The 26,242-nt window shown below is 54.4% G+C and overlaps 1 protein-coding gene across 5 annotated transcripts in view; it reads left to right on the top strand.

The window, feature by feature from the left end:
• Window positions 1–26,242, top strand: part of RALGDS (ral guanine nucleotide dissociation stimulator) — a 56,483-nt gene that overhangs the window by 15,574 nt on the left and 14,667 nt on the right. For 2 of the 5 annotated variants that reach the window (XM_054646659.2, XM_054646657.2), the window contains exon 1: window positions 17,093–17,485. The exons of 2 other annotated variants lie outside the window; for them this stretch is intronic. In XM_054646659.2, coding sequence (XP_054502634.1) covers window positions 17,306–17,485 — 180 coding nt within the window. In that variant the 5' untranslated portion in view covers window positions 17,093–17,305. Of the gene's footprint in view, window positions 1–17,091; window positions 17,486–26,242 lie in introns of those variants that run through there. One more of the 5 variants, XM_054646658.2, reaches the window with a different exon arrangement.

Genomic DNA, 26,242 nt, shown 5'->3' with positions numbered 1-26,242 from the left:
TGGCTCGATGCAAAAGGGAGGGTTTGCTGTGCGTGTCCTGGCTCTGCTGCCCGTGAAACCCTGGATTCTTGGTGGCTGCCCTGCCTGCCGTCACTGTCACTGTCACCACCCCTGGGCTTCGGTCCTGCCCTGCTGCAGCTGCAGGGTTTGGTTCACCACGCAAAAATTGGTGTGGATTGCAGCATTGAGGGAGGCAGAGCTTTCCCAATGTGGGTCAGGGGATTCCTGCTGAGGGCTCCTCTTGCCACCTTCACTCTGCCCCTCTCAGAAACACACCCCGAGTCTGACAGTGCATGAGGGACCCTGGGATAAAGCTGCTGGGGAACCCAAAATCAGGGGGGATGCTTTTTAGGGCTGGTGGGTGGTGAGTGGTCGATGTCCCACCTGTGTAAGGGTTTAGGGTGTGATCCAGGTGCTGTGAAAATTTGAGGCCAAACTTGCTTTGATTTTTGGAGCAGGGAAAGTCCATCTCTTGCTGTATGTGCTCAGGGCGTGTAGTGTCACTGCAGGAGCCTTAAATCTGGATTTTCTCCATGGCCACCAACTGTTCTGTCACAATCACTGCTACCTTCTCTCCAGCATTGTCTGTGTGTCTAAAGAGGCGAAATGAGAGCACAAAAACGAGCCCAGTTCTCTGGGAGGAGGGAGCACTTTCCTGCAGGGAGGTGTGTTGGATCCTGGCAGGGCTGGGGAGCCCCAGCCCAGCATCCTGAGTGTCCCTGCAGGCACAGGGGACTTGCAGGGAGCCTCCTATTTTTAGAAACGGCCCGGGGGGCTTTGCCAGCCTCGACAGTGTTGCTGCACTAATGAGGATAATGAGGATACCTGTGGCGGCCACTGCGGAGCTGCTGGGGTGTGCCGGGGTGGGCAGGTGCCTCCTGCAGCATTCCTGGCAAGGAGGGAGGCTGGGAGGTGGCTGGAGCAGGGGATGGAGCGGGTGAAGCAGTGCCTGGGTGCTTTATTCTCCTTCAGCTCCAATCCTAAGCAGCAGATTTCTCCAGGATTCTCCAGGCCATCTCCATTCCTGCTCAGCAGTGCAGTCTGGTGCTGGACTTCCCTGCAGCTCCTGCTGCAGCAAGGGGGATCCTCAGGGTTTGCCTGACACAGGTGGAGGCTTCCCCACTTCCCTCCCTGCTCTGGGCATCGTCTGGGACCAGGCACGGGGAATGCCCTGGCCTGGGTCACTCAGGGACCTCTGCTTGCTCATCCTGTTCCTGGTTTTTAGCAGAAAAGAGAAGTAATTGTTAAGGGGGCTGTGCAATATGTTAGTACCGGGTTATTTTCTCATTTGGTTGGTTGGGTTTTTAGCAATTCCTACGAGCCCTCTGCAGGCTGCTGGGTGAGAGCCAGTCCTGGCAGTGAGGTTGGTAACTGGCACATCAGGGTGTCCCCAGACCTCAGGTCATGCCTGGGGCATTAGTGCAGCATGGGAGAGGTTGTTAGGGCTTCTCTGGGGAGACTCCAGCTGCCAGGGGGGGTCACACTGGGTCTCCAGCATCCCCATTTTTACATTTCCCAGCCTTGCTCACTGGTGCTTTCACCCCCTGCCCTGTCCTGCACTGGGCAGAGTGGGATGAAACCCCCAGGGGTGAGCACTGTCTGGCAGCCCCCATGAGCAGGAGGTGGGTCAGGGACTGCTCTGCCTCTCCACGCTCACGTCCCCCTGCTCTGAGGCTCAATTCCCATTCCTGGAAAGCAGGACCACAGTGGAATCGCTGGAATCTCTGTCTGCTGCAGAACACAGACGGGGAATTTCCCCAGCAGGGAAATCCCGGGTGGTGTTTTTGTCTGTGGGGTGATGGAGAACCTCCTGTTTCAGAGCTGAAGCGTTCCCCCAGCCAGGCAGGGTTTGGAGTCTCACACCCACCCTCAGGTCCCTGCTCATCTCCTGCCGTCGCTTCCCCGTCTGCGTGGGCAGCAGGGAGGGAGCAGTGTTGGCATTTCCCCCTCTATTTCAGGGCTTTAATTTCTATTTCAGGCTCGTTAATTTCCTTTCTTCTTGGAGATGACACAGGCAGGTTGGGAAAAGTTATGGGGCTGCATTACCTGGGGTTTTCAGCAGGATTCTCTCTGTGTCAGTCACATCTGGGCCATCCCTGTGGGAGGGCCTGGCTTGAAAACTGGGCTTTCCTCCTGCTGCAAACCCATTCACTGAGCACACCACTGACCTTTTTCAGGCTGGATTCCCAGGGAGAAAAGCTTTGATTTCAAAAAGGAGCAAGGCAAAGCCCAGGCTGGAGACACCTCACAAAAACTGGAACCTCTGGGTCAAGTCTCTTCTGCCAGGGCAGCAGCTCTGTTGGGTTCTCATCTCATATTCCCGTTTTTCAGGGAAGCTGCTCTGCCCCAGCAATGGACTGGGTCTCCTTTGGGGGCCATGAGCAGGCAGGTGCTCATGCCCACGTTCAGTGGGTGGCTGGGGGTGAGCATCCCCCCCAGGGTACCCTCAGTGTGGTTCTGTGTATCAGGCAGAGGAGGCTCTCATTTCTGCCTCCCTTCATCACTTTCAGCGGGGCTGTCAATCCCCCCTTTCATAATTCAGCCACAGCAGTTGCAAAATTGCCCAGACTGCCTCTTTTGCTACGATGGGGAGGAATTTCCAAAGCTTTGCTAATAAAAGAGCAACAGCTTCTATGCGTGGAAGGTGGGGAAATCAATGAGCAGGCTGTTGCAAGTGGTACAACGGCTTTTTGTGGCATCTCAGGCAGTTCCCTGACATGATGGAGCTTTATGGCTCGCTGTTTGTCAGCTCAGTTGGCGACATCCCCTCCCTGCTAGGGCTGGCAGGGAGCAGGGAGGGATGTCCCCGGCGGTGGGATGCTGCTGCCCGCTCCCAGTGCATCCCTGCTGCCTGCTGGGCATCCCAGGGCACGCCAGGTTGATGCCATGCTGCTGTCACAGCCTTGTGCCATGATGGAAAGCGCTGGGAAAGCCCCCCTTGCTGCAGGACAGGGAAGAGCAGCACAGCCCGGGGCTCTCCCAGCACTGCAGAGTGAGAAGAGACCAGGGGAAAATCTCATTGTCCTGCTTGCAGCCTCCTCAGCCTGTCCTGGAGGTCCCCCCATCTTTGCCTTCTTCCTTTCTCCTCTCTGATGTCCTAATAAGTGCAGTCGGCCTGACTTCAAAGTGGTTAGCAAATATTTTCCACTCCAGTGAGCTAATTAGTTAAATTACATTTCACATGCTAATTTATTCCTCTAATATTATTTTTTTTCCCTCAGCATAGTGAAATACAGGAGAAGATAAAAGCTTGGTTTGACCTTAGAGCCAGGCTCAGAGGAGCTGGAGATGGGAACTAATGATTATTTCCCGGGTTTGCTGTAGCACAGGCTTATTCCCTGCCGCATTTGAGACCTCATTCGGTGGAGTTTTAAGAGTTTTAGCTGCCTGCAACCCGGGCATCGTGGGTGAAACGTTGTCCTGTGGCACAGAGAAAGAAAACTTTCAGACCAGCAGTAATGAGCTGCTAATTTCCGTCTTCATTGTTCCTGTCCGCAGCCCCGGTATCACCTCGGAGCACTCAATAAAACAGCCAATTAATCCTTGCAGGACTGGGTGGGAATGGTGTTACTTCCCCCATCGGGGCTGGAAAGGCTTTAACTGGGAGTCAAACAGGGCCAGGAGCTGATGCTGGTGTCAATCCCGGGCTGAAGTGACAGCTGCCAACGGCCCCGTGGTGAATCAAAGTCTGCCGTGTCTGTATCAAAGGCTGTTTCTTTTCCACTGCGTGCATATGGTAGATGTTATCGAGAGGGAGGAGCCGAAAATGAGCTCTAGGACCATTTCCTGGCCACGGCTGCAGTCAAAAACAACAAATCCCTTGATCCCCGCTCTTGGCCAAACTCTCCTTTTCCCTCAGGCAAATCATCACTTGGCTTCTTTGGAGATAACGAGAAACTATGGAAAAAGACTCCCAGGTTCGAATCTCATCTGTAAGGGCAGAGACTTAGGAGCACTCTGTAAAGTCTTGGGATTTCTGGGAATTGCCCTGGCAAGGCTGAGGGCTGAGCCCATCCCAGACCATTTGTGCATGTCCAGCTCTGAATCCATGAGCCATGAACACACTGCTTTGTGCCTCTGGCTGGTGCTGTCCAAGGAGCTTTTGGGGTGGTGGCAATCCCTGTTTCCAGCCCTGGGTGAGGCCTCAGAGAGGGAAAAGTTGGTGTGATGGCTGAGCCCTTACACTGGTTTGAAAGGGATGAGGAAAAGTGTCCCCAGTTGCTGCTGTTTGGGTCACTGGTGCTAAAACATCCAGAGTCTTGGTGTTCTCACACTGAATAAACATGAGAAACACAGCCCTGGGAGTGCCAGGCCAGTAATACCAGGGTTACTACAAATAAGCAGGTAGCAGGGTGGTGTAGATGCAGACAAGAGCTGCTGAAGGAGAATGAGAGCACAGACCTCTGGAGCCTGAGCCAGCATCTGACACTGCCTGGGGTACAGCCTGTCTTGGGGCTCATGCTGGCCAAGGGCTTGTCATTATTGCCTGGGCTCTGTCACCTCTGGGACAGGCTGGCTGCAGGTTTTGATGTGCCTGGTGCTCACCAAATGTCTGTGCCTTGCCCATGTGTGGCCACACCAGAGGTCACCCCACGTGTGCTCACTGCAGGGGCTGGAGTTGCCTGCCCAGCTCTCACTGCTGCCCTCAGAGATTAAATTAAAGCTGGGTGCAATTAAAGCTGGGCTAATTCTCTGTACTGTGAGGCAGAAGGAGCTGATATTTCCAGGAATTGTTCAGTCTATCTATTTTCAATGTATTTTTTTAAGTGGCCTGGCTGGGTCTGTGCTTGTGAGAAAATGAGGTAAAACACCCTGTGCCACATCCTCAGCTGGTGCACATCCAGGTCAACCCTCTGATTTTGGTGGCATTACAACCTGTCCCTAGCTAAGAATGTGATGTTCAAGGTGACCTCCTGGAGTGTTTCTCTGCCTCTTTGCTCTTCCTCCCCATCCTTCAGCACCAGCTTCTCTGTCTGAAGCTTGAGGGCAATGTGAGAATTTGCTCCTCGTGCAGCTTTTACTCTGCAGCTGTGGTTCTCCCAGAGGTACAGGCTCTGCCTCTTGCACTTTCCCTCTCTCCAGTGAAATGGGATCTCTTCCCTGCACTTTCAGCCTTCTCTTTCCCTCTGCTCTCAATTTCCATCCTGACCATCCCGTGGGATCAGCAGAGCCTTTCGGGCGCTGCCGAGGTGGCTGCAAACCCAGATCCCTGCTCAGCCAGATCCCTGCAAACCCAGATCCCTGCACAGCCAGGTCCCTGCACACCCAGATCCCTGAAAACCCAGATCCCTGCACAGCCAGGTCCCTGCACACCCAGATCCCTGCTCAGCCAGATCCCTGCACAGCCAGGTCCCTGCACACCCAGATCCCTGCTCAGCCAGATCCCTGCAAACCCAGATCCCTGCACACCCAGATCCCTGTAAACCCAGATCCCTGCACAGCCAGGTCCCGGTGCTGGCTCCATCCCTGCCCCAGGGCTGGGCACCCTGACTCACAGCAGATCAGGCACAGAACAGCTGCCTCTGACAGTTTGGTTCAGTTAAGGGCCTGTCAGTGCAATTTGTCTGTCCCTGTGCAGAGGGCTCGGGGCAGCTGCTGCAGGAGTGTGCCCTGAGCGCTGCCAGTGCTGCCCAAATGTGCTTGGGCAAATCCAGGCAAATCCAAATAAGGCAAATCCACTTTGCTGACCGGTTTGGCCCAGCACAGGCTGTTTGCTGCCTGCTTTGGGTCTTTGCCAGAGCACGGGGACTGTTTGCCCCTGGCCATGCTGCCCTCCCTGGGCGGAGGTGCTGAGTTGGAGGTGTGGGTGTTGCCTGTCCGTGGCTCCGTCCCCTCCTCTGCCCTGCCTCCCATTCCAGGTCCTGCAGCTGGGGCAGGGACAAGGCTGCCATCAGCACAGCCATTGATTCAGAGTGTGCCAGCTGCAAACAGAGGGGAAATGCAGGGTTTGCCCCACTCACAACCCTTAACACAGCAGCAAAGCACAGGTGTAGCCACGGGCATCTCCCACCCAGGGACTCCATCCGGGGTGACCCCAGGTAATTACCCCGTGTCTCAAGGAGCCCTGGGGCTGTGCAGCAGCAGAGACAGCTGAGAGTGGCGATCCTGAGTGTGCCTGGCACGCCTTGAGCTGGACCCTGCCTGTGCCACCACAGAGCTGACACCAGCTGTGCTCTGGTGGCCCGTGGCATTGCTGAAACCTCCTCCTGTCACACACAGCCCCTGCAGGGCCGCTCTTCGGGCAGCACTGATGAGCCCCGGGGCTCTGGCTCGGCTCCAAAGCCATCACACGGCAGAGAGCAGCTTGCTTTTGTCAGGCATTGCCCAGCACAGAGAGGCACCACTGCTGCATCCAGGTAGGGCTGGATTTAGCCATGGGAGCTTCAAATACTGCTGAGAAAAGCCCTGGTCTGTATCAGCTCGATTTGGCCAATGCTGTTGAGATGCAAAGAGCATCTTTGGTTTCAGGGCAATTGCTCCTGAGGTGGCAAAACCCTACAGGGAGAGGGGACAGTCAGGTGCAGCTTCTTTCATGAACCTGGAGAGCTTTGTGGTGTCAACCCTGCTGGAAGGATTGGCTCTGCTGCCCCAGGAGCTGGTTCTGCCCAGAGCCTCCTGCCTGCCCCATCATATGACAATGACAGGACAGGCAGGGCTGCTGGTTCAGCTGGGGCAGAACTTGTGATATTTGGTGTTTTTAGCTCTGGGCTCCTGGAGTCATGTGCGTGGCATCACTCGTGGTGTCTGGGGAGGGCAGCACACAGTGCACCCCAGTGTTGTGGTCCAGAGCTCAGGCTTTGGGGCACCACCTCCAGAAAGATGCTGCTGAAGGCCTGATTTAGGAACCTCAAAGGCTGTTTGCATCCAAAATCTGATTTGTTGATTTTCTTGTGTCACCTCTGTGCAGGCATCTCCTCAGCCCTGTGTCCTCACTCCTCTCCTGGCTTCTCTGGGCTTGTGCTGGGGCTGCAGCAGCTTTTGGCAGCAGGATTTTGGGTTCCACTTGACATCTCAGGAGGGGAAAACACCCAATCCCATCCTGCTGACAGCTGCCTTTGTAATTTGGGTGCTGTGAGCTCCCAGAGAGCAGCTGTGAGCATCAGGCCCTTCACCTGGAGGCACTGAGGAGCAGTTTGGGAGGACAAGGCTGGTTTGGGTGTATTGAGGAGCAGTTTGGGAGGACAAGGCTGGTTTGGGTGTCTTGAGGAGCTGTTTGGGAGAACAAGGCTGGTTTGGGTGTGACAGTCTTGGTAGTGTCTGGCTGTGATGTTGGTGACAGGGAAATGCAGTGCTGACCTGACACAAGGGGGCTTCCTCTTCTGCCTGCCAGGAAAGCAGCACCCAAAAATCTCCCTGAATAACCCCTTTCTGCTCATCCTTCTCCCTTTAGGCTCCCGTGTGCATTCTCTGAGAGTCAGGGGTTTTTCTTTCATCACAGTGCCCTCCCAGCACTTCTCCTTCCCATACTGGAAACCGAGTGTGAATTAGAAACTGCAGCTGAGGGAGGAAGGAGGGGCAATGTGGTTTGTGGTGCCAGAGCCTGGGCTGGCTGAGCAGAGCGGCTGGGAGGCGCCTCTGGGGGCTCTGGGGAGAGGAGCTGAGGGCAGGGGAAGCAGGGTGGAGGGGCTGTTCCTGCCCTGTGGGGGCTGGCAGTATCGGGGAGCCCCTGCCCAGGGGGATCCCGCATGGGCAGCCCTGGAGCTGTCTGGAGTCAGGAAATGCAGAATAATCCCTCCCCACCCAGCTGTGTGCAGAGCGAGAGGGAATCAAAAGCAGCTGAAAATTCCGGATTTCCCTTTCTGTCTGGCGGGGAGGGATGCGGGAAGCACAGGGGAGGAGACAGAGGAGTTAAGTGGGCACAGCTCCACCTTTTCCCCACAGCCCCTGGGGGGAACTGGCCCTCCCAGCCCTCCCCAGCTGTTTATTTATCTATAATCGAAGACCTGGCTGCTGCTGACAGCCCAGCTGGCCCCAGAATGGCACCAGAGCCCGTCTGAGAGCTGTGACACAATTCCACTCCCAGGGGCTCTCGAGTGCCAGCTGTGCCCTGGGAAGGAGCTTTGTCACAGGTGACTCTCAGCCAGGGCTGGGGCAAGGAAGGGCAAAGGGAAGCTCCCGAGGGGTTTGGCTGTTGTGAGAGATGACTCAGTGCATGCCCTGGCTGGGTGGCACCCTCTGTGCCACCGTGTTACGTGCCCACATGTCATGGAAACCCTGACATTGCTCTGTGACCGCGTGGCACGGGTGGCATTGGGAAATGATCCTTGGTGTGGGTCTGATCCTCGCTGCTGGGGTTAAAGGAGTCACCCTGCAATGGTGCTGGCAGCTCAGGAAGGGATGGATCAGGCCAAGCACTCACAGGCAAAGAGGGGAGAAGCCCCTCAGGGCCCCACTGCTGTGAGAGGCTGGGTGAGCCCCTTGGGGAGCAGCTTGTCCCGCTGTCTGCTCCCTGACCCTCCTGCAGGAGCTTGGGTCGTGGTTCCTCACTGTTTTCCCTGCAGTTAGGGGAGCCAGAAAGAACTTAAAATCTAATTTCCTACCCGAATCAGGCCGATGCTGTCACGGTGTCCCTCTGGCTGTGCCCTCTCTCCCCAGATGACTTCTGAACCCGCCGACCTGCGCCGCGCAGATCTGGCTCAGGGCGCACAGATAATTAAGTCTGTGCTTAGAGATGATGAAATGAGACGGTTGAGAGGAGGAAAAGAATCTTGTAAATGCCCCAAAACAGCTGTAGCATGCGTTCATGTATTATTAGACACCAGCAAATCCACGTGGGAGATGCTTCTTACAAACACTTAACCGCAAAAACATTTTCGTTCTTGGTTCATGCATTTTTAGGCACCAAAAACAGTCTCGGGACACAAAACCATAGGAAGCAACACAAGTAGTTTCAGTGCTCATGGGATAACCTTTTATTTTAATAAAACCTGAAATTCTTTTGGCACTCAATGTGATTCCCAGAGCCAAGGCTTGAAGGAAAAACAACATAAATCATGGACTCGACAGTAAAGAGTTGGGAGGGTCAGCAGCACTGTGGTCAGACTCAGCCATGGTGTGACTTGGTGGCACTTGATGAGTTTGTTGATATTTCTGAGGGACAAACCTGGCCCTCAGCTGCTGGCACACAGTATTGTTTGGGAGAGCACTGCTCGTCCATGCCAAAACCCCCACCACAAAGAGAGTTCTGCTGGCCATGGAGAGAGGCCCTGGAGTAACTTCCCCCTCTAAAACAATGTGGAGCGGAAACATTTCAAAGTGGTAATTACCAAAGGGAAAATAATTTTTTTTAAACATCCTTTGTCTGAGCGCCTAACAATACCTGGGAATACTGAAAGACTTTTCCAATCCTTAATTGACTTTTCAGCCATGTCACTGTTTGTTTCATCTCTGCAATAGCCAGCTCGGGGCAGGGCAGTGAAACTTTCCCTTTCCAGCTCTTGCCATCCCCTTTTCCCGACTCTCACATGGCCAACACCAGTAAGTGTGTGCTCAGGCTGTCACAGCACAATGTTTTCATGTCCACTCACTGCATCCCTGCCCAGCCCATGGTGAATTTGGCCCAGATGTCTTGGCAGGGGCTGTGCAGTGTCAGCACTGGGGCTGCTGGTCCAGCTGCCTGGTGTCTCTGCTGCTGCTGCTCCTCCTGCAGCTCCTCTCCCTCATCCCTGAGGCTGCTCCAGCCCTCTGGCTCCTCTCTTGGCTGCTGGCTTTCAATCACATCAGCTCTTCACTCTGCTGGAGCCTGGCTCCAAGGTTTCACTCCTCACTTCAGATCAGGCTTTCCTGCAGCCTCCCGACGTGTCTGGGGTTTGATTTATGCTTTCCCTGACGTTTGTGCGGTCAGAGGAGATACAGAACCATTGTTGGAACATCCTTTTCATATCCCCTCTTAAGGGGCTCTGTTCCTGTTTAACTGGGTTTCTTATTTTCAGTAATCTCAGTTATTTATTGGTGTTATTAATGTTGTGTGTGTGGAACTTTGCTGTTGCTTTGTTTCTCTCCATGATCTGGCATTTAAATCTGTTCCACCTTATTCCTATACTGGGGTAACTTTCTGCAAATCTGTTTTATTTCCCTACCTGTATCTCTTCAGATCAACTCAGCACCTTACAACCTGTTTGGCTCCATTTTCAAGCTGGCCTTTGAATATAAAATAATTTTTTGCAAGGTATCACCCCCATGTGCTTCTTCGCTGTGCCTGTGCTGTGGCATCACTTTTCTCTTGGACCTCTCAGCAGCTCTGTGGCATCATTCCCTCCCCTGTGTGTGTCCAGGCATGTCCTCACAGCAGCAGGGCAATGAGTGGTGCTGTGCAGGCTCAGGGAGCTGAGTCTGGGCGTGCTGGGGTGGTGACACAGCCACCAGCCTGCATCCCTGTCCCCAGGGGGAACAGCAGTGTGGGGGCACAGCACGTCCCCAAGGGTGCCCTGCGTGTGCTGTCACCTGGGCAGGGGACACAGGGAGCCTCCCCTGGCCTTCCCTAGCCCAGGAGAGCCAGTGGGAATAAAGCTGGAATAAAAGCTGGAAAAAAGCTGGGATAAAGCTGGAATAAACTGGAATAAAGCTGGAATAAAGCTGGAAAATAGCTGGAATAAAACTGGAATAAAGCTGGAAAATAGCTGGAATAAAACTGGAATAAAGCTGCCCTCCTGCTCTCCTGCCTGGATGCACAGCCAGTCTCAGTTCCCCATCTGTAGGCACAGGTGAGGTGGGTGTACCTGTCCCTGCAGCAGCACAGCCCAGCAGGGCTGGAGCTAGGAGCTGAGGAGGAGGAGGAGGAGGAGGAGGAGGAGGAGGAGGAAGAGCTGCTCTGCCAAGCAAAGTTTCCCTGATATCCACTGGGATTTCTCCATGGATCAGTTTCCAGAGCCTCTTGTTTCTGGGATTCTCCTTTTACACGACTCAGCTGAACGTGTCATTCTGGCTGGTTGTTGTGGGTGGAAAACTGTGCTGCCTGCCCTTGGATGTGTTTTTGAAAGGTGAGCAGAGCCAGAGCTTTGCTCTGCTCTGTATCCACCCAGGTGGTGGATGTGTGTTTTCAATGTGAAATGAAATCTCACTATTTCATCCAATTTTTCTGGCAGATGAGAAGGAACAGCTTGATTTCAGGACTGAGTTTCCCTTATCCTGAAGGGCTACACCTATTCCCACCTTTCCCTGGAATTTTTTTTGTGGCTCCATAACCTTTCCCCTCTTTTCCACCAGTGGTTTTCCTTTCCCTGGCTGTTCTGCAGAGAAGCCAAGCAAGCAAGGATGGAAATTGCAATAAGGGAGCACCTGGGAGCCTTGAACCCGCCACACTCTGATTGCTAAGCAACAGGGAGAAATGTTTTTCCTGTTTTCCTTTCGGTTGCAGGCACCTTAGGTGGTATTTATTAAAAGAGCTGACTGAAACATTCTGGCAGAAAGGTGATAGGGAGATAAAAGCTGCTTTTAAAGACAAACAGCTCGAGAGATAATAGTCCTTAGCAGAGAGGCTTAAAGCCTGCTGAACTCTGCACTCTAGGGAGAGCCAGGTGGGAGAAGGGACAGCGCTGCCCCCAGCAGCTGCAGCTTCCTCCCGGGGTGGGGATGTCCCTAACAAAACTCAGTGTGGGGATGTCCCTAACAAAACTCCCTGAGTGCCTTGTGATCCTGAGCTTTGGTCCCTGCATCCCCCTGCCAGCAGTGCCCTGCAAAAGGCTCTGAGGTCTCTTGGTGCTTTTCACACCTTGGGCCCTGCTGCCTTCAGCTTTTGGGGCACTTTTTGATATTAATGGTTGTATCTTTTATTTTTCTGAGTGTTTTCTCCTTTGCTGTGGAGGCGTCCAGGTGCCTGCTTGAAGTGTGCTGTGGTTGCTTCTTTCTGAGAAAGCGGCTTGATCTCCCCCCACCTCACACGCTGGCCTTGTTCTGATGAGCTTTCAGAGGTCAGAAAGTTTGGAAAACAGATGTTTGTGTTGTTGCTTGCTGCCCTAACGGAAGCTCCTCAAATACTTGATAAATTGCCTGGAGAAGAGAAGGTTCTGGGGCAATCTTAGCATCCCAGAGCATGAAGTGGCCTCAAGAGAGCTGGAGAGGGACTTTGTACAAGGGTCTGGAGTGACAGGACAAGGGGCAATGGCTTTAAAATGAGAGTGGATTTAGATTAGATATTAGGAAGAAATGTGCCCTGTCAGGGTGGTGAGGCCCTGGCACAGGTTTTCCAGGGAATCTGTGGCTGCCCCTGGATCCCTGGCAGTGTTGCAGGCCAGGCTTGGAGCATCCTGGGCTAGAGGAAGGTGTCCCTGCCCATGGCAGGGATTGAACACGACAATCTTTAAGGTCCCTTTCAACCCAAACCTGTTGGAATCCAAAAAACCCAACCCCTCAAAAAATCTGTGCTTCTGCCACAGCCAAGGGAGTGATGTAAGGAGTAGGATGGAGGAGAAATATTCCTGCAAGCTCTTGAGCCTCCAAGGCTTGAGGAATGATTGCTGAGCTTCAGGAGCCTCGGCAGGAGCTGCCATGGGCCAGCTGTGCACAGGGGCTGCAGGAAATGAACCACAGAATGGCTGGATGGAGACTTTTAGATCCTGATTGCCCAGGGATTTGCTGTGCTTCCTCTGCTAGGAACTGACAGTAATTAGGGGCTTGCCTGGCTGTGTTAATGCTCGGTGAGGAGGAGAGCTCCTGAATTAACCCGGCTGGCCGAGGGGAGCAGGGGGTGCTGCAGCTGGGGAAGGGCATAAGGGGCAGCAGAGCCTGAGCCAGCCTTCCTCCCTGCCAACACAGAGTTCACAGTGCCTGACCTGTCGAAAACAGCTCCAAGAAACACCCAAAGCCTGGAGGCAGAGGGATCCAACTGCCCTGGATCTGAAATACTCAGCAGAGAACCTCCTGAAATCCATGCCTGCTGTAAGCTGTGGCAAGTGGTGGCTGGCTCTCATCTAAAATCTGGTTAAATCAGGGTATTGATCATGCTGGGAGCAAGAATTGGGTCTGTGAGGGTCTGAGGTCTGTTGGTCCCCAAATTTGGGGGGACCCAATCTCACATCTCAGTACAGATTGTATGGACAGAGCAGTGACATTGTTTTCCCTTCTTGCTCAAGTTTTTCCCCTCATCCTGAAGTGGAAGAGATAGTACTGGTTATTTACTGTTGGATTATTATCATTATTATTTCTTATAAAATAACTTCCAGCTGAGCCTGGGCACTGAAAACAAAAATAATTTCCAATTAAAATTGGAATGCCCAAAACGTTTTGATCTAGCACATAATGCCTAACCTCCAGTTAGTAATTCTTGTAACTAGGTAGCACTTTTCCTCTAAAATGCCTTAAAAACAGCAAGAAAAAGGGCTTCCCCAGCTGCACAATAGAAGGAAGTGCTGAGGGCTCCATGTCAGAGCCTGACACAGACTCGCCTTGTGAGCTGGTGCCAGAGCTGGGACAGAGGCCGGATAATGTTGCAACTCCCACATAAAGCAGCCCAGTTCCCCTCAGAGGCTGCTGCTTTGGGTCCTGGGTCCCTCTCTGGTCCAACAGTGAGAGCTGGAGGTGTGTGGTGCTCCAGAGGGGCTCAGTTTGAGGTGATGAGGGCGATTCCTGCCTCCTCTGCTCGAGGCTGAGATCAGCTCTTTGCAGCTCTTGGCATCGGTGCTGCTGTGCTTCCACTGAGGCTCAAAGGGAATGTGGGTTTGTTGGGGGGCTGGCAGTGCCCTGGGGGTGCTGGCAGGAGCCCTGGGTTGTTTGCAGGCAGCTGATGGCAGGCAGGAGCAGCTCCTGTGGGAGTGTTTGTGAGCCACGCTTTGGGGTGGGCAGCCTCACTTGATGGCAGAAAAACCCCCACAGGAGCACTGAGCACAGGAGCTGGGTCACTGTGGGGTTTGCCCTGTAGGAAATGTGCTGGGAAGCCCCAGTCAGCAGCAGAGCAGGGAGAGGAAAGCAAAGGAGGGCTGGAGGATGTGGCTGAGGGAATGCTCAGACACCACGGGCTGGGGAGAGGCAACTCGGGGTCCAGGCTGAGCCCAGTTGTTAACTGAGGTCTGAATCTGCAGGTCCTGACTAGGACAGATTGACCCAAATTGATTCCCACACCAGAAAGCTGGCTTAAAGTTTCCAAAAGTTTCCCTGTGTTACCCTCTCCATGTTACTGACCCTGCAGGAAAGGCTGGAGACTGAAGCAGAGGAGCAGAGCTGCTCCAGTGTTGGGCGTGTGGGTTTGTATTTATCCAGCCAAGAGCTGATTTCAGAGGGCTGGAAAGGCAAAAATTGGTGGATTTCTCACAGCACCCAATTCCTGGGCCTGCCACAGTGGATGGGACATTTACAGATGACATGGAAAAGCTCAGTGTGTTGTGAAAAGTTTCTGGCTGAGTTTGCCAAGTGCAAGTTGACAGTATATTTTTTTTTAATGAGTCACCCAAGCACTGATCCTTTTCTTAAATCCCGGGAGTCACATGCATGTCAATTAATCCCATTTTGCAACAATTTCTCGACCTTCGAGGGTGCCAGAGGGAAACCTGAGGGTGTGATGCTGCCTGCTCCCTTTCACCTGTGTGCTTAGAGGCAAATGAGAAGCCTTGAAAAGTTATTTGTTTTGAATCTCATGATTTTCAAGAGCCTTGCCCCTGAGTGTTTGGGGTTAGCTAGGCAGAGCAAACATCCTGAACTTGGGCTCCTGACCCTGCTTTGAGTGTTTTGCTTTTCAGACCCAGAAGGCTCCCAGGAGAGGAGAGAGGAAACTGAGTGGCTATTTTTAAACCCCTGCAGTTGCTTTCCTGCCTTATATTATTTATTATCCATTATCAGAAGTGTTTTTCCCCTGAAGCCATCTTTAGTGGTCAACCGAGGGACGGTGTAAATGGCCCATCAGACAGAGCTGCATCTTTCTGCAGAGGTCAGACGGAGCTGGAGGCTCTGGGAGGGTTTTGCCAGCTGAAAATGAGTGCTGCTGTTGTTTGTTGTGTGCACTCGAGCCCTGCCAAGCAGTTCCAGGGGTGGGCTGTGACTTCTCTGCCCTAAGACTCAAACATGAAGCAAAGCAGAGTTTCCCTCTGAAATATTTCACAGCCCAGAGAGGCAACACTGATTTCTGCTGGAAAGCAGGTCCCTGCCTCTGATTTCAGCAGGTCCCTGCCTCTGATTTCAGCAGGTCCTGAGCAAAGGGATGCACAACGCTGAGTTTCACAGCACATCTTGCAGTGCCAGGTGGTTCCTGCATGACGTGGCAGTGGGGCTGGGGACACCTCTGCAGGGAGCAGCATCACATCCTCCTGTGCTCCAGCGAGCTCCACTGACCCACCTGGCACTGCAGGGTGCCCTGGGCAGGGATCAGGGCTGGATCTCCGTGCCTGGGCAGGCTTAAAGCGTGTCTATTGCCCCCAAAGATGTGGGGCTGCCAGGGCAGTGCAAGGCCCTGCTGCTGGGCTGGGTCCCCTTTCCCAGGATGTCCAGGAAGTCCCCTCTGACCTCTTTGGCTCCAGATAGAGCAGGACAATAGCCCACGTTGTCCTGGCTCATCCTTCTGCCTGGTAAACTTTCCAGTTGGAAGCCTATCACAGCCTGGCAGCTTTGTTAATCCCTTCCTGCCCGGGCAGGAGCTGCTGGTGCCCTGGGCAGAGCTGGACATGTGAGCCTTGGCTCCATCCTCGCTGGAAATAAAGCTGCAGGGCTGGAAGGCCCTGGGAGGCCGGTGTTATTTCAGCTGCAGAGGGAGCTGAGGCATGAAAGTCCCGGGTTTTGGTGGTGTCAGCAGCACTGCCCGGACCCTGGGATGCAGTTTCTGAGTTTGTGAGGAGGGAAGGGGAAGAGCAGGGGAGGGCTGGAGCACGCAGTGCTCAGCACAGGGGGCTGATGAATGACAAACAGTTTTGCTCATTTCTCTCCGCTTCTGAAAACAAAATTATGTTGCAGGGGTTCTCTAAAGTGGGATCTGCAGCCCTGCTGTCCCCCAGGCTCGTTTTGCTTTCCTGGAGTCCCTGCTGGGCCGAGAGCACTGCCCTGGCCCCTAATGCTCCCTTTGCCTGTGCTGGGGGGCCGGCACTGACTCACCGCGGGTCACATCACCGCAGTCCCGCAGGGGACACTGCCTGCTGTCCCCGCAGCGCTGTCACCGTGTCACCAAGCCCAGGAGGGGCTGGGGGCTGAGCTCATGGGCCGGGATAACGCTGGCATGAAAACACGTGGTGCTGATGATATTCACGGGCTGGCAGTTCGCACTTTTCCTTTGGCTGGCGGTGTGTGACCCCCGGGTGCTTCACGAGCACCCTCGTGGCACAAAGCTCCACTCCCAGAGCCGTTGTCACCTCTGTGACTTTGCTCCCACCCGGTTACACAAAGCTCCACTCCCAGAGCCGTTGAGCCGTTGTCACCTGTGTGACTTTGCTCTCTCCCATCAACGGTAAAAAAAAAAAAAAAAAACAAAAAACAAAAAACAAAAAACAAAAAAACAACAAACCCGGTGTTTTTCCCCCTACCCAGTTGAGGCTGGAGCCCCGGCCACCCCATCCCGCAGCCCTCCGGGATAGATCATGATACGAGCAGTGCAATGGGGAAGAAGGTGAGGGAGTAGAAGTCTATTTTTGGGCTGATGGGGATCTTGAAGTTTATAATGAATTTTCATTCTCAGAAGGAGGTGGGGCTTTCAGTTCCGGAGTGGATGTAGATTGCTACTGGGATTAGGCTGATTAAGAAGGAGGTTTTGACTGTGTTTGTAATTGTGTTGGGGGTGTTCTGGAGGTTGTTGGATAGGAGTGGAAATAGGATGGGGGTGGAGAGGGTTACTAGGGTTAAGATTATGAATGTGTTTAGGACTAGAGAGGGGTTCCATTACTTTCACTTGGACTTGCACCAGCATGAGGGGCTCCTAAAACCATTGGATTACTATTGTCCTTTGAAAGTAAGGAGACTGAGGTTTTATACTCAGATACGAGAGTTAGCAGTTCTCGCTGGTTTTACCTCTCCTTTCCTCCATCATCCTCATAATCCTCATCACCCTCCTCATCTTCCTCCTCCCCTTTGTGCAGCCTCGCCGCCTTTCACACCCGCCGCGTCCCCATCGCCGTTCCCCCTCCCTGAGGGGGCCGAGCCGAGCCGGGCCGGCCCCTGAGGGCGGGCGGAGGCTGCGGGAGGGAGGAAATCCAGCCGCGCTTCACAGCCCAGCCGGCTCCGTGCCTGCCCCGCCGTGACATCAGCCCGCTCCCGTGCGGTGCCTGCCCCGCTCCTCTCCGCTCCTCTCCCCCCGAGCATCGCCCCCACGTCCCCGCTGCGGCTCCCCGGGCAGCCGGGGGGGCTGGCGGGGCCGGCGGCGGGGTTCGGGGCAGCCGGGGATGCGGCGGCCCCGCCGATGGTGAGCCGCCGCCGGGCCCCGCCGCACCATGGCCCCGCCGGCCCCGAGAGGATGTTCGAGGGCTGCCGGCGGGCCAGGAGCCTCTGGGGCGGCGTCAGGCTGGAGGTGGCCGGCGAGAGCAGCCCCGTGGTGCTGCACAGCTTCACGCAGCTCGACCCCGACCTGCCGCCGCTGGAGGTGAGTGCGGGGTCTGGGGGGTTTGGGGGGCTCCGCCTCGCTGGCAGCGTGGCCAGGGCTGGCCCGGAGTTTGTGGGCATCCGCAGGGTGATTCGCAGAATTCTGTTACACAGAATCGCTGAGCGGTTTGGGTTCGGAGGGACCGTAAAATCGTCTTTCTCTCCAGCCTCGCCATGGGCTGGGATGCCTTTCACTAGCCCAGGTTGCTCCAAGCTGCGTCCAGCCTGGCCTGGAACGCTTCCAGGGGCAGCCACAGCTTCTCTGGGCAGCCTGTGCCCAGTGCCTCACCACCCTCTCAGAGAATAATTTCTTCCTAACATCTAAATCTGCCCTTCTTCGGCTTAAATCCTAACACTCCATGCCCTTGCAAAAGTCTCACCAGCCTTCTTGTAGAGCCCTCTAGGTGCTTTAGGGGTTTGGTGTTTCATTTTATTGAACAAATGGGTGCCCCTGCTTGTTGGTTTTTTTTGTTTGTTTGGTTTTTTTTTTTTTTTTTGTTTTTTTTTTGCTGTGAGTCCCTGTGCCCCTGGGGACTGTAGGGAGAAACCAGATGCTCTCCCTCCAGGCACCCAGGGAAAGGGGCAGATTGTTAAAACTTCGGGCTTTTCGTATTTTATTTGAGACTTTGGCTGCGGGAGGCAGGAGTCTGCTCAGATCTGAGCTGTTTGTAAAGGCTTCAGGCTTGTCCAAACCACAAAAGTGTCCTCTGGGAAGGTTACGGGCATTGGGAGGACTTTCCTGGAGGATGCAAAAATATTTGTGCTTGTTTGGATTCGACCCCGGGTGGTTCAAAGTCAGGCTGGTCCCAGCGAGGCCCCGAGCGCTTTGTTGATGGCAGTTGCATGTGGAGGCACCCGAAATAATCTGAGTCAGAGCTGGGCCTTTTATCTTTTATCCTGGTAATGGATGATCGTCATCGGTGTGATGGGAGTGTCCCTGGTTGGGAGCAAACGGTGTGTCAGGAGGAGCTCGGCGGGAGGAAGATTTTGCTCTTCAGAAGCCGCAGCCCTGGCGGCGCAGGGGTTAAGAGCAGCGAGGGTCAGCCGGTCTGGCTTTGCTGGGATTTGGAGCCAGCTGCAGATGTGCTGCTCTGGATGCTTCCCGCTGGAAAAGGGGCGGTGCAGGGGGGGAATCACCACTAAAGCCTCTCTGGCTGCTGTGCAGATAACCCGCTGAGGGCAGCCCGTGTTTCGGGGAGGGCAGCGGCTCCTTCTCCCGAACAACCAACCCCACAACCTGCCATGGAAAAGTCCTGCTCAGGAAGGGATGATGAGCTCAGGCTGTTCCGCTTCACCTCTGGCCTGGTGGCGGCAGAGCTCGTCAGCTCCGGGAGAGTTCATGGAAGCTCCATCCAGCTTGTTTTCCCTGCTCTCCCCTCCCCGCTGCTCTCTCCTGGGGGTGGGCGTGCTGACATGCTTTGGAGTGCATCATCTGGTTCGTGTTATGCCTGGCAGGAAGTCCAGCCTCGGGAGGCTCAGGGGCCGTGCTTTTGGCAGGGAGAGCAGGGGCAGGGAGGGGGAAAAAAGAGGGGAAAAAGAGGGGGTGATGCAGCGTGCTGGCCCTCTCATGCCAGGGGACAGCCTGCCTGGCACAATGTGCCCTAGCTGGAGGAGGCTCTGGAGCTCAGGGGGGGATTTGGAGCATCTTGGGTGATGTGGCTGTGAGGGAAAAGGGATGGGGCTGAGGGAGGCTTTGCATGGCCCTGAGCAAAGCCCTGCTCACCTGAGCCTGGCACGGGCACAGCTGCCAGCCAGGGCTCCCCCTGAGCTGCCTGTGCCCACATCTCTGCCCTGGGCTGTGCTGAGGAATGGTCAGAGCACAGCCCCAGCATCTGCTCCCTCGAGTTTCCCTCCCAGTCCTGAACAGAGAAATTCCTCCTTTTATTTTTGGTTTTTTTCCTATTTCCAAGTGATGGTGAGAAAAGGGGCAGCCCAGAGGGGTGCACTGTGACCTCCTGAGCAACTTTGGGATGCACAGGGTGTTCACTGCACGACTGGGGAAAGGAAAACATGTGTCACTGTTGTGACAACTGTGGTGGCCTGGTGGGGCTGCAATCCTCAGGCAGAGCTGTAGCTGCACACTGAGAGGAGAAGGCAGATTATTTGAATAAGATCCCCCAGGGACCATCAGTATTTTGCTGAGCCCCAGTGACAGTCCCCAGGACACGTTTGGGACCTTTGTCACCTCATCAGAGGGAGCTGTGCTGGTTTTGGCAGAGCTCCTGGGTGGAGAGTCCGGTCCCACAGGGAATGGAGGCTCCCTGGAAAGCTGCTGGGCAGGCTGCAGGGATTGTGGCTCTCTCTGGTCCTTGCTGAGCCCGCAGGGGATGGCAGCAGGGCAGACTTTGCCTGTATCCCGCAGCAACGGTATCGATCAGCATCTGTGAGCATCACTGAGTGAGGCCTCCTGGCCCTGCGAGCCAAGGGCTCTCACCAGCATTCGAACCACGGGGGATGGAAAATTTAAACTGACTGTCTCAAGTGGGGGATTGACAGGGCAGCTTTGCAGACCTTTTGTTTTGACCTTTTCAGTTCCAGTCCATTCCATATTCAGCAGTGAGTGTCAATCCTTCCAGTCCAGCAGGAGCCACAGAGTGAATCTGGTGGCCCTCCTGGTTCTGCTGGCCAGGAGTGGCCTAAAACACCACTGCAGATGACACAGACTGAAACTTTCGTGCAGCTGATGTTGCTGAACCTCTGAGGAGGCTGGGCTGACTCTTATTAAAAAAAGCCCTTATAAAAAACTCCTTGTAATTCTGGCTGTGTTTGTTTTCTGAACAATTAGGAGATTTTCAGTTGCTAAATGAATCCTTGAAAACTTGAATTGCTCAGCCCAGATGCCTCATAGGTCAGTACTTGTTCTTTACAGCTGGGAGGGAGAGGCAAAGATGTCTCTTAAAAGCCATTTTCTTTTCACTTCCTATGGTGCCTTTGGAATAAGATCCTTTCCTCCCAGCCTGTTCTCCCCCCCAGGCACAACCTGATATGTCCCCTGCAATTTGCCAGATGAACATCATCTGTTGGTATTTCTTGGATGGGGAGCTACCTTCTGGCTCCCTTCCAGAGGGGTTTGGTGAGGCCTGGAGCAGGCTGGGATGCTGATTGTTGGTGGCTGATGCAGGGTGGGAGGGGTTTTTTGTTATTATTGTTTGATATGGTTAGAGGGAAGCTGGAGAGAAGCTTCCAAATGAGTTTGTGTAATAATTGTTTTACTCAGAGGCTGCTGTGCCATGTTTCCATAAGGGTGGGCACCCCCATGCTGGGGTCTCACTGAGGTTTTAGTGGATTTAGAACCAGACTGGCAGCCCTGGAAACTGAAATCTGTGTTTGTCCACAGGATGAATGGGCAAACAGCCCCCTAGGCCACCCTGAGCTTCAGCATCACTCAGCTTCAGCCCCCTGGCCCAGATCACACTATTGCTCCACTGCAGCCTCTCTTTTTGTGGCTCTCAGGGTGGCATCCCCAGGCAGGGGCCAATAAATGCTGTCCTGGAGTATTTCCCCACTTCCCTGGGCCTGGCTTTGGGGTGTGATGAGCAAAAGGAGCATCAGGCCAGCTGTGCCTGCAGGGATGGGTCTCATTTAGCACCCACCACTGTTTGGGATTTGGGGTCTGGCTGTGATCACCCCACTCTCAGGGCCAGAGCTCTGCCTGGTTTTAGGGCCCCCTGAGTTGGTCTGGCCAGCAGCTCCTCCATCTCCCCTCCCAGCTCTCTAGCCAGCCACTGTGTCCCCGAGGGGAGTGTAATTGAAGGAGCAAAGAGCTTATTTAGGTCACTCCAGACCCCATTTAAAGGCTGGGCATGCCCTGCTCACACTTTCTCTAACACCCTTATCTCCAGAGCTGCCTAATGCCTGGCTTTCAAACGTCCATGCTCCTTTTATTTAAATATATCCTTGCAGCAGGGCTGTCTCAGTTCTCAAATATTTCTTCATCTCCCACGGACTCAGCAAGAGGGGGGAAAAAAATGTGGTTGCTAAGGAGCAGGATTTGGATACAAAGCTGGCTGAGCTGCTGGCAGGGGGCCCCGGGGGGCTCCAGCACAGCTCGTGGCCAGCCAGGGTTTGTGCATTGCTTTGGTGGGGTCTGGGGGGGAGGATTGGGGTTTGAAACATTCCTTTGGCCTTGGGGAGAAGGAGTTGAGTTGTGGGATCGAGTCCTTTTACAGGTTAATGTGATGTTTGTGTGGGTTAGCTCCCACAGCAGCAGCCGTGGCTGCTCCCAAGTGTGTGTTGTGTTCCAGGGGTCTGTGGGATCTTTGTTTTGCAGAGGGAAGCATCTGTGGGCTGAAAGGTGATGCTGGCAGTGGGGTTTGGTGCCCAGGAAGAAGCATCACGCTGGAATTGTGAGGCAGCCCCCGGCTGGAGCATTCCTGGGAACACCAGCAGCAGGGCAAGGACTGGGGTGTTTGGATATTCCAGTTATCAGGTGTCTCAGTGCCCAGGTGGGGACTCACCTGCACCTCACAGCAGCCCCAGTAATGATGCATTTGGACTTTGCTCCTGAGTCGTTAGGGAAAGGGAGTGCTGAGCACGGAGCACTAATCCCAGTAATCCCAGTAATCCCAGTAATCCCAGTGATCCCAGTAATCCCAGCCAGGCTGCCTGAAGGGAGTCACAGGGAGGGGGTCGGAGCAGGGGCAGAGCTGCAAGGGCTGCTCTGGGCACTGGGCTGGCACAGGGGGTTTGTGGAGGGGCCTTTTGTTCTGTTCACAGCTGGGAACAGCCCTGCCAGAGGTGCCAGGAAAGTCCTTTCCCAATTCTGAGCGCGGGCAGCGTGGGCTGGGCTGTGCTGCTCTCCTCCTGTGCACTGGAGTGACTCTGCAGCTCCCCAGACCTCATCCCTCACCTGGTTTGGGTTTGTTTTTGTGATGTTATGCAAATCACCTCTCTGGTTTTCAGTCACATTCAGCTGTGCTGGCCCGGGTTCTTGCAGGGCAGCACTTTCACATTAGATAATGCCGAGTTCCCTCCACCTGAGGGTCAGGAGTTATGTGACAGCTGAATGTCACTGGAGATTAAGCACAGCAGAGGCTCCTGGCGTGGCCCTTTTGCCTCGGCTGGCTCCACAGCAGTTTGTTTTCATTACACTGTTGGTATTTGGATGAGCTCTGCTGTCAGAAACGTGCTGGGACGAGAAAGGGCGTCCTCCCTCCACACCTGGGGTGCTGGGAGCAGCTGCTTGGGGAGCCCCGGGCTCAGCAGAGGCAGGATGGGGATGGCTCTGCCTGCCAGGGACCAGCCGAGCCCTCAGAGCCACTGGGAGGGGAAGAAAAGTTGGTCTAACTTGCAAACAGAGCAGATTGGAGAGGAAACTCATCGGAGGCAGCTTCATCTGGAATGCTGAGGCATTATTTTTTTTGCTTTCTGCTAACCACGGTCCAGCAGCTGAACTGAGGGCTTGTGTGGAAACCTGCTTTGCCAAGGGCTCGCTACCTGTCTTACCAGAACTTCTTTTCATGTGATGGAGCAAAACCACACAGCCTTCCCCTGCTTCTTGCAGGGGTTGGGTCTCCATGGTGACTCTGAAGCTGAGAGCCTGCCCCAGGCTCCTGCCCCAGCCAGAGTGTGTTTGTGAAATGATGTGTTTGCTTTGGGTTCACCTCCAGGAGTCGGAACTGACTTCAGGAAACCAAGGTTTAGCCAAGCTGGGCGAAGCAAAGCACCTTGCCTGGGACTGGCAGGGGCAAAGCTCAGCTGTGGGAAGTCAATAAGGATGCTGAAGCTCCACCTTCATGTGGCTGGCGGGTTCAGGACCTCACCTTCCAGTTTAGGCTGAAACCCTGGGGATTTTGGTCAGACAGCTGTCTAAGAGGCTCACTTGGTGGCCTGCTGCTGGCAAGGTCTGGCTCTGTGCACTGCAGCAGCAGCAGAGCCTGGGAGCTGGGGCTGATGGTGTCACCCCAACAATCACTGCAGACCCTCCAGGACAAGGCCAACACTCAGGTTGGTGTATCACCCTAAAGTAGCCCAGCTTTCCTCCAAAAGCTGCTATTTTTTTCTCCAAGAGCTTCTATTTGTTTGCTTTTGGTTGTGTTTTTCATGGCTATCTGGTCCCAGCTGCAGTTCTGCTGCTCAGCAGCCCCGTGCTGAGCAGTGTGTTGGTGGTGCCCGTTGCTGGTGACACTCACTGGCATTTCTGGGTTTCCAGACAATGTGCTTTACTCCATTCTGTCCCTGTTGCAACAGTGAGAGCTGGCACAGACACAGGACAGGCCTGGCTGGTTCTTCCCTGGCAGAGCTGGGGTGACTCAGAGCATAGCTATGGATCACACCAGTGTCATAACAAGCAGTTCTTCCCTGAGGTGCTTCTTAGGGGGGTATTCCACAAACTCCATCTCTCCCCGTGCTCATTCCCATGGGTTTTGGTGTGTTCCTCAGCAAAAGTCAGCTCTGGGAGGATGGGGATGTTTGAGGCTTGGCTGGTCTTAATCCAGGGAACATCAAAGGAAGGGAGTCAGGGCATGAAGGTTGGCACCTCTGCCCTCTTCACATTGATGCTGCCCCACAGCCATTGTGCACTCCAGCTTTTTGGATATCCCAAAATAATGTTATTAAATGTGAGGGTGGGCTGTAGGAGTGCTCACCTGTAATGCCAGAGGATGGAGGGGGCAGGCTGGCAGGAGCAGGTGAGTGGGGTTGGGAACGTGTGTGCACCGGCTCACTGAGGTGTGTAGCCAGGAGGAACAGGCTCCTGTGGATGTTTGAGCTGCTCTGCAGTGCTCCATGGCCAAAACCCCGCACCTACAGAGCAGGGCTGAGGGTCTGGGGCAGGAATTCATCCTCCCAGCCCGGGCACCTGCACCCCTTGTGCCACAGATCTGGCACACAGGGCAGGACCCAGGGCCAAACCTCACTTTGGTGTGTGTTCAGACACTTGACAACAGCGTGATTTTTATGCTTTGCCAGTGGTTTTCTCCCCAAAGGTGCCAGTTAATCGTAAAATCTCATTTGCCTCAGCTGTGGAAATCACCGGGAGCTGGCGGAGCATCCCGTTCCCCCCCTCCAGGTGTGGGCATGTTGCCACCTGCTCACGTCGCGCCTCCTGCCTCGTTGACACCTATTTAAGTAATGCTCCCAAGGTGAGATTTAGCTGTTTACAAAGCGGGAGCGCTTGCTCTTGCCTCTTCCACCTTCCCACGGGAGTAGCGGGATGCTCTGCAAGGGGAAAATCTCCTCGGAGCGAAGGGAATGGCCTGGAACCCGCAGCTGGGCTGTGCCGGGACACGCTGGAGCTGCGGGTGTCAGGAGGAGGCTGGGACGAGCCCGGCTGATCCCGGGAATCACAAACCAGCAGCAAACGGAGGAGCCTCGCATCATCCCGGCCGGGCTGGGAGCTGGGCACGGCCGGAGAACAAAGCCCCGCATTTATTCCTGCCGTCCTTTCGCCGCCAGCCCCTCCGCGCTGGATTGTTCCTGCATTTTCTCTGCTTCAGCTGTTTACTGGGTCACCCTGGTGCAGACACGCACGCACAGAGCCGGGGCTGTCGCTGTGCCACCGGCGCTGCCATCGAGCCGGCTGGCACAGCGCGCCTGGGGCCAGCCTGGGCTGGGGGCATGCACAGCCCCCCGGGCACCCCCTCTGCACGGGATTTTGAGGAGGGGGTCCCTAAAGGTCCGGGATTGTCAGCTTTGCCCGGTTTGGTCATGCTGGGTTTGGTGGAGGGAGCGCTGCTTGACGTAAGGCAGAGTAAACACATGGGTGGACGCGTTTATTTCACTGGGGTTTATTGCACTGGGGTTTATTTTTGGTTCAGTTTATCTAAGCTAAGGATGTGTCTGAGCTAGATTGAAATTCACCTTGTTCAAATGGAAACGGAGGGGAAAGGTGCTGTTTTAGTGTGGCCAGGCAAGGCTGTGGCTTTTGGACAGCCCCTGGTATGTGCACCTTCAGAATTCCAGGGAGATTTTGGCTTTGGCTGACTCCAGTGGCTTTGCTGTCTTTTCCCCTCCTCAAGCTGCAGCAGGAGAGTTACTGCCCAGACAGTCACATTTACAATTTAATCAGGCTGCTGGGGAATACTGTGGGGTGAAACTCTCTGGGAATGTCAGTGTGGGGCCAGTGGGATCTGGCAGTTGGAATCTTTGCTTTGCCCTCTTTGCTTTGTCCCTCCTGCACATCCCACCTTGTGTGTGCCCAGGTGAGCTCTCCATTCATGCAGGACATGGCTGTGCCAGGGCAAGGGGCAGGTTTGACAAAAGGAGCTGATTTTATTGCAGATGATGCTTCTTAAGACAAATTTTTTGGCTGTCTGGGCTGGTGCATGGGCTGAGAGCTGAGAGTATTCAAGGTTTTGCATCTCAGGGAACGTAAAGGCTTTTGTGAAGATGGAGTCACTTGCAGGTGCTGATGCATGCAAAGGACAAGCATTGCCCTGGAGCTGCCACAAGGAGCAGGCCTTTGTGTCCTGGTGAACATGTGTGACGCCAGAATTGACATTTTAGCTGTGACTGTTCCAATCAGTTTCAAGGAACATCATCTCTGAGTGCTAAGCTCATCTCCATCCCTTCCCCAGTACACCTGCCAGCTGTTGCTGCCCCAGAAATAACACGTTTGGTGCACCAGGGGCCTGCTCCAGAGGTGGAATTGATAGAGTAGATTAGGTCAGGTAGGCTGGAACTCTTCAGGGCACCCCTTGTGTTTAAATTCACATTTGAACAAGGCTGAGGAACTGTCATGTTGCATGTGACTTCCAGGTGCTACTGTACACCCAGAAAAACATCAATCAGTTCTTGAACTTGTTTCAGTTATGTTTTT

Source organism: Agelaius phoeniceus, chromosome 21, assembly GCF_051311805.1.
Source record: "Agelaius phoeniceus isolate bAgePho1 chromosome 21, bAgePho1.hap1, whole genome shotgun sequence".
In the NCBI taxonomy this organism is placed as follows: Eukaryota; Metazoa; Chordata; class Aves; order Passeriformes; family Icteridae; genus Agelaius; species Agelaius phoeniceus.
This window is presented reverse-complemented; position numbering and strand designations above follow the sequence as displayed.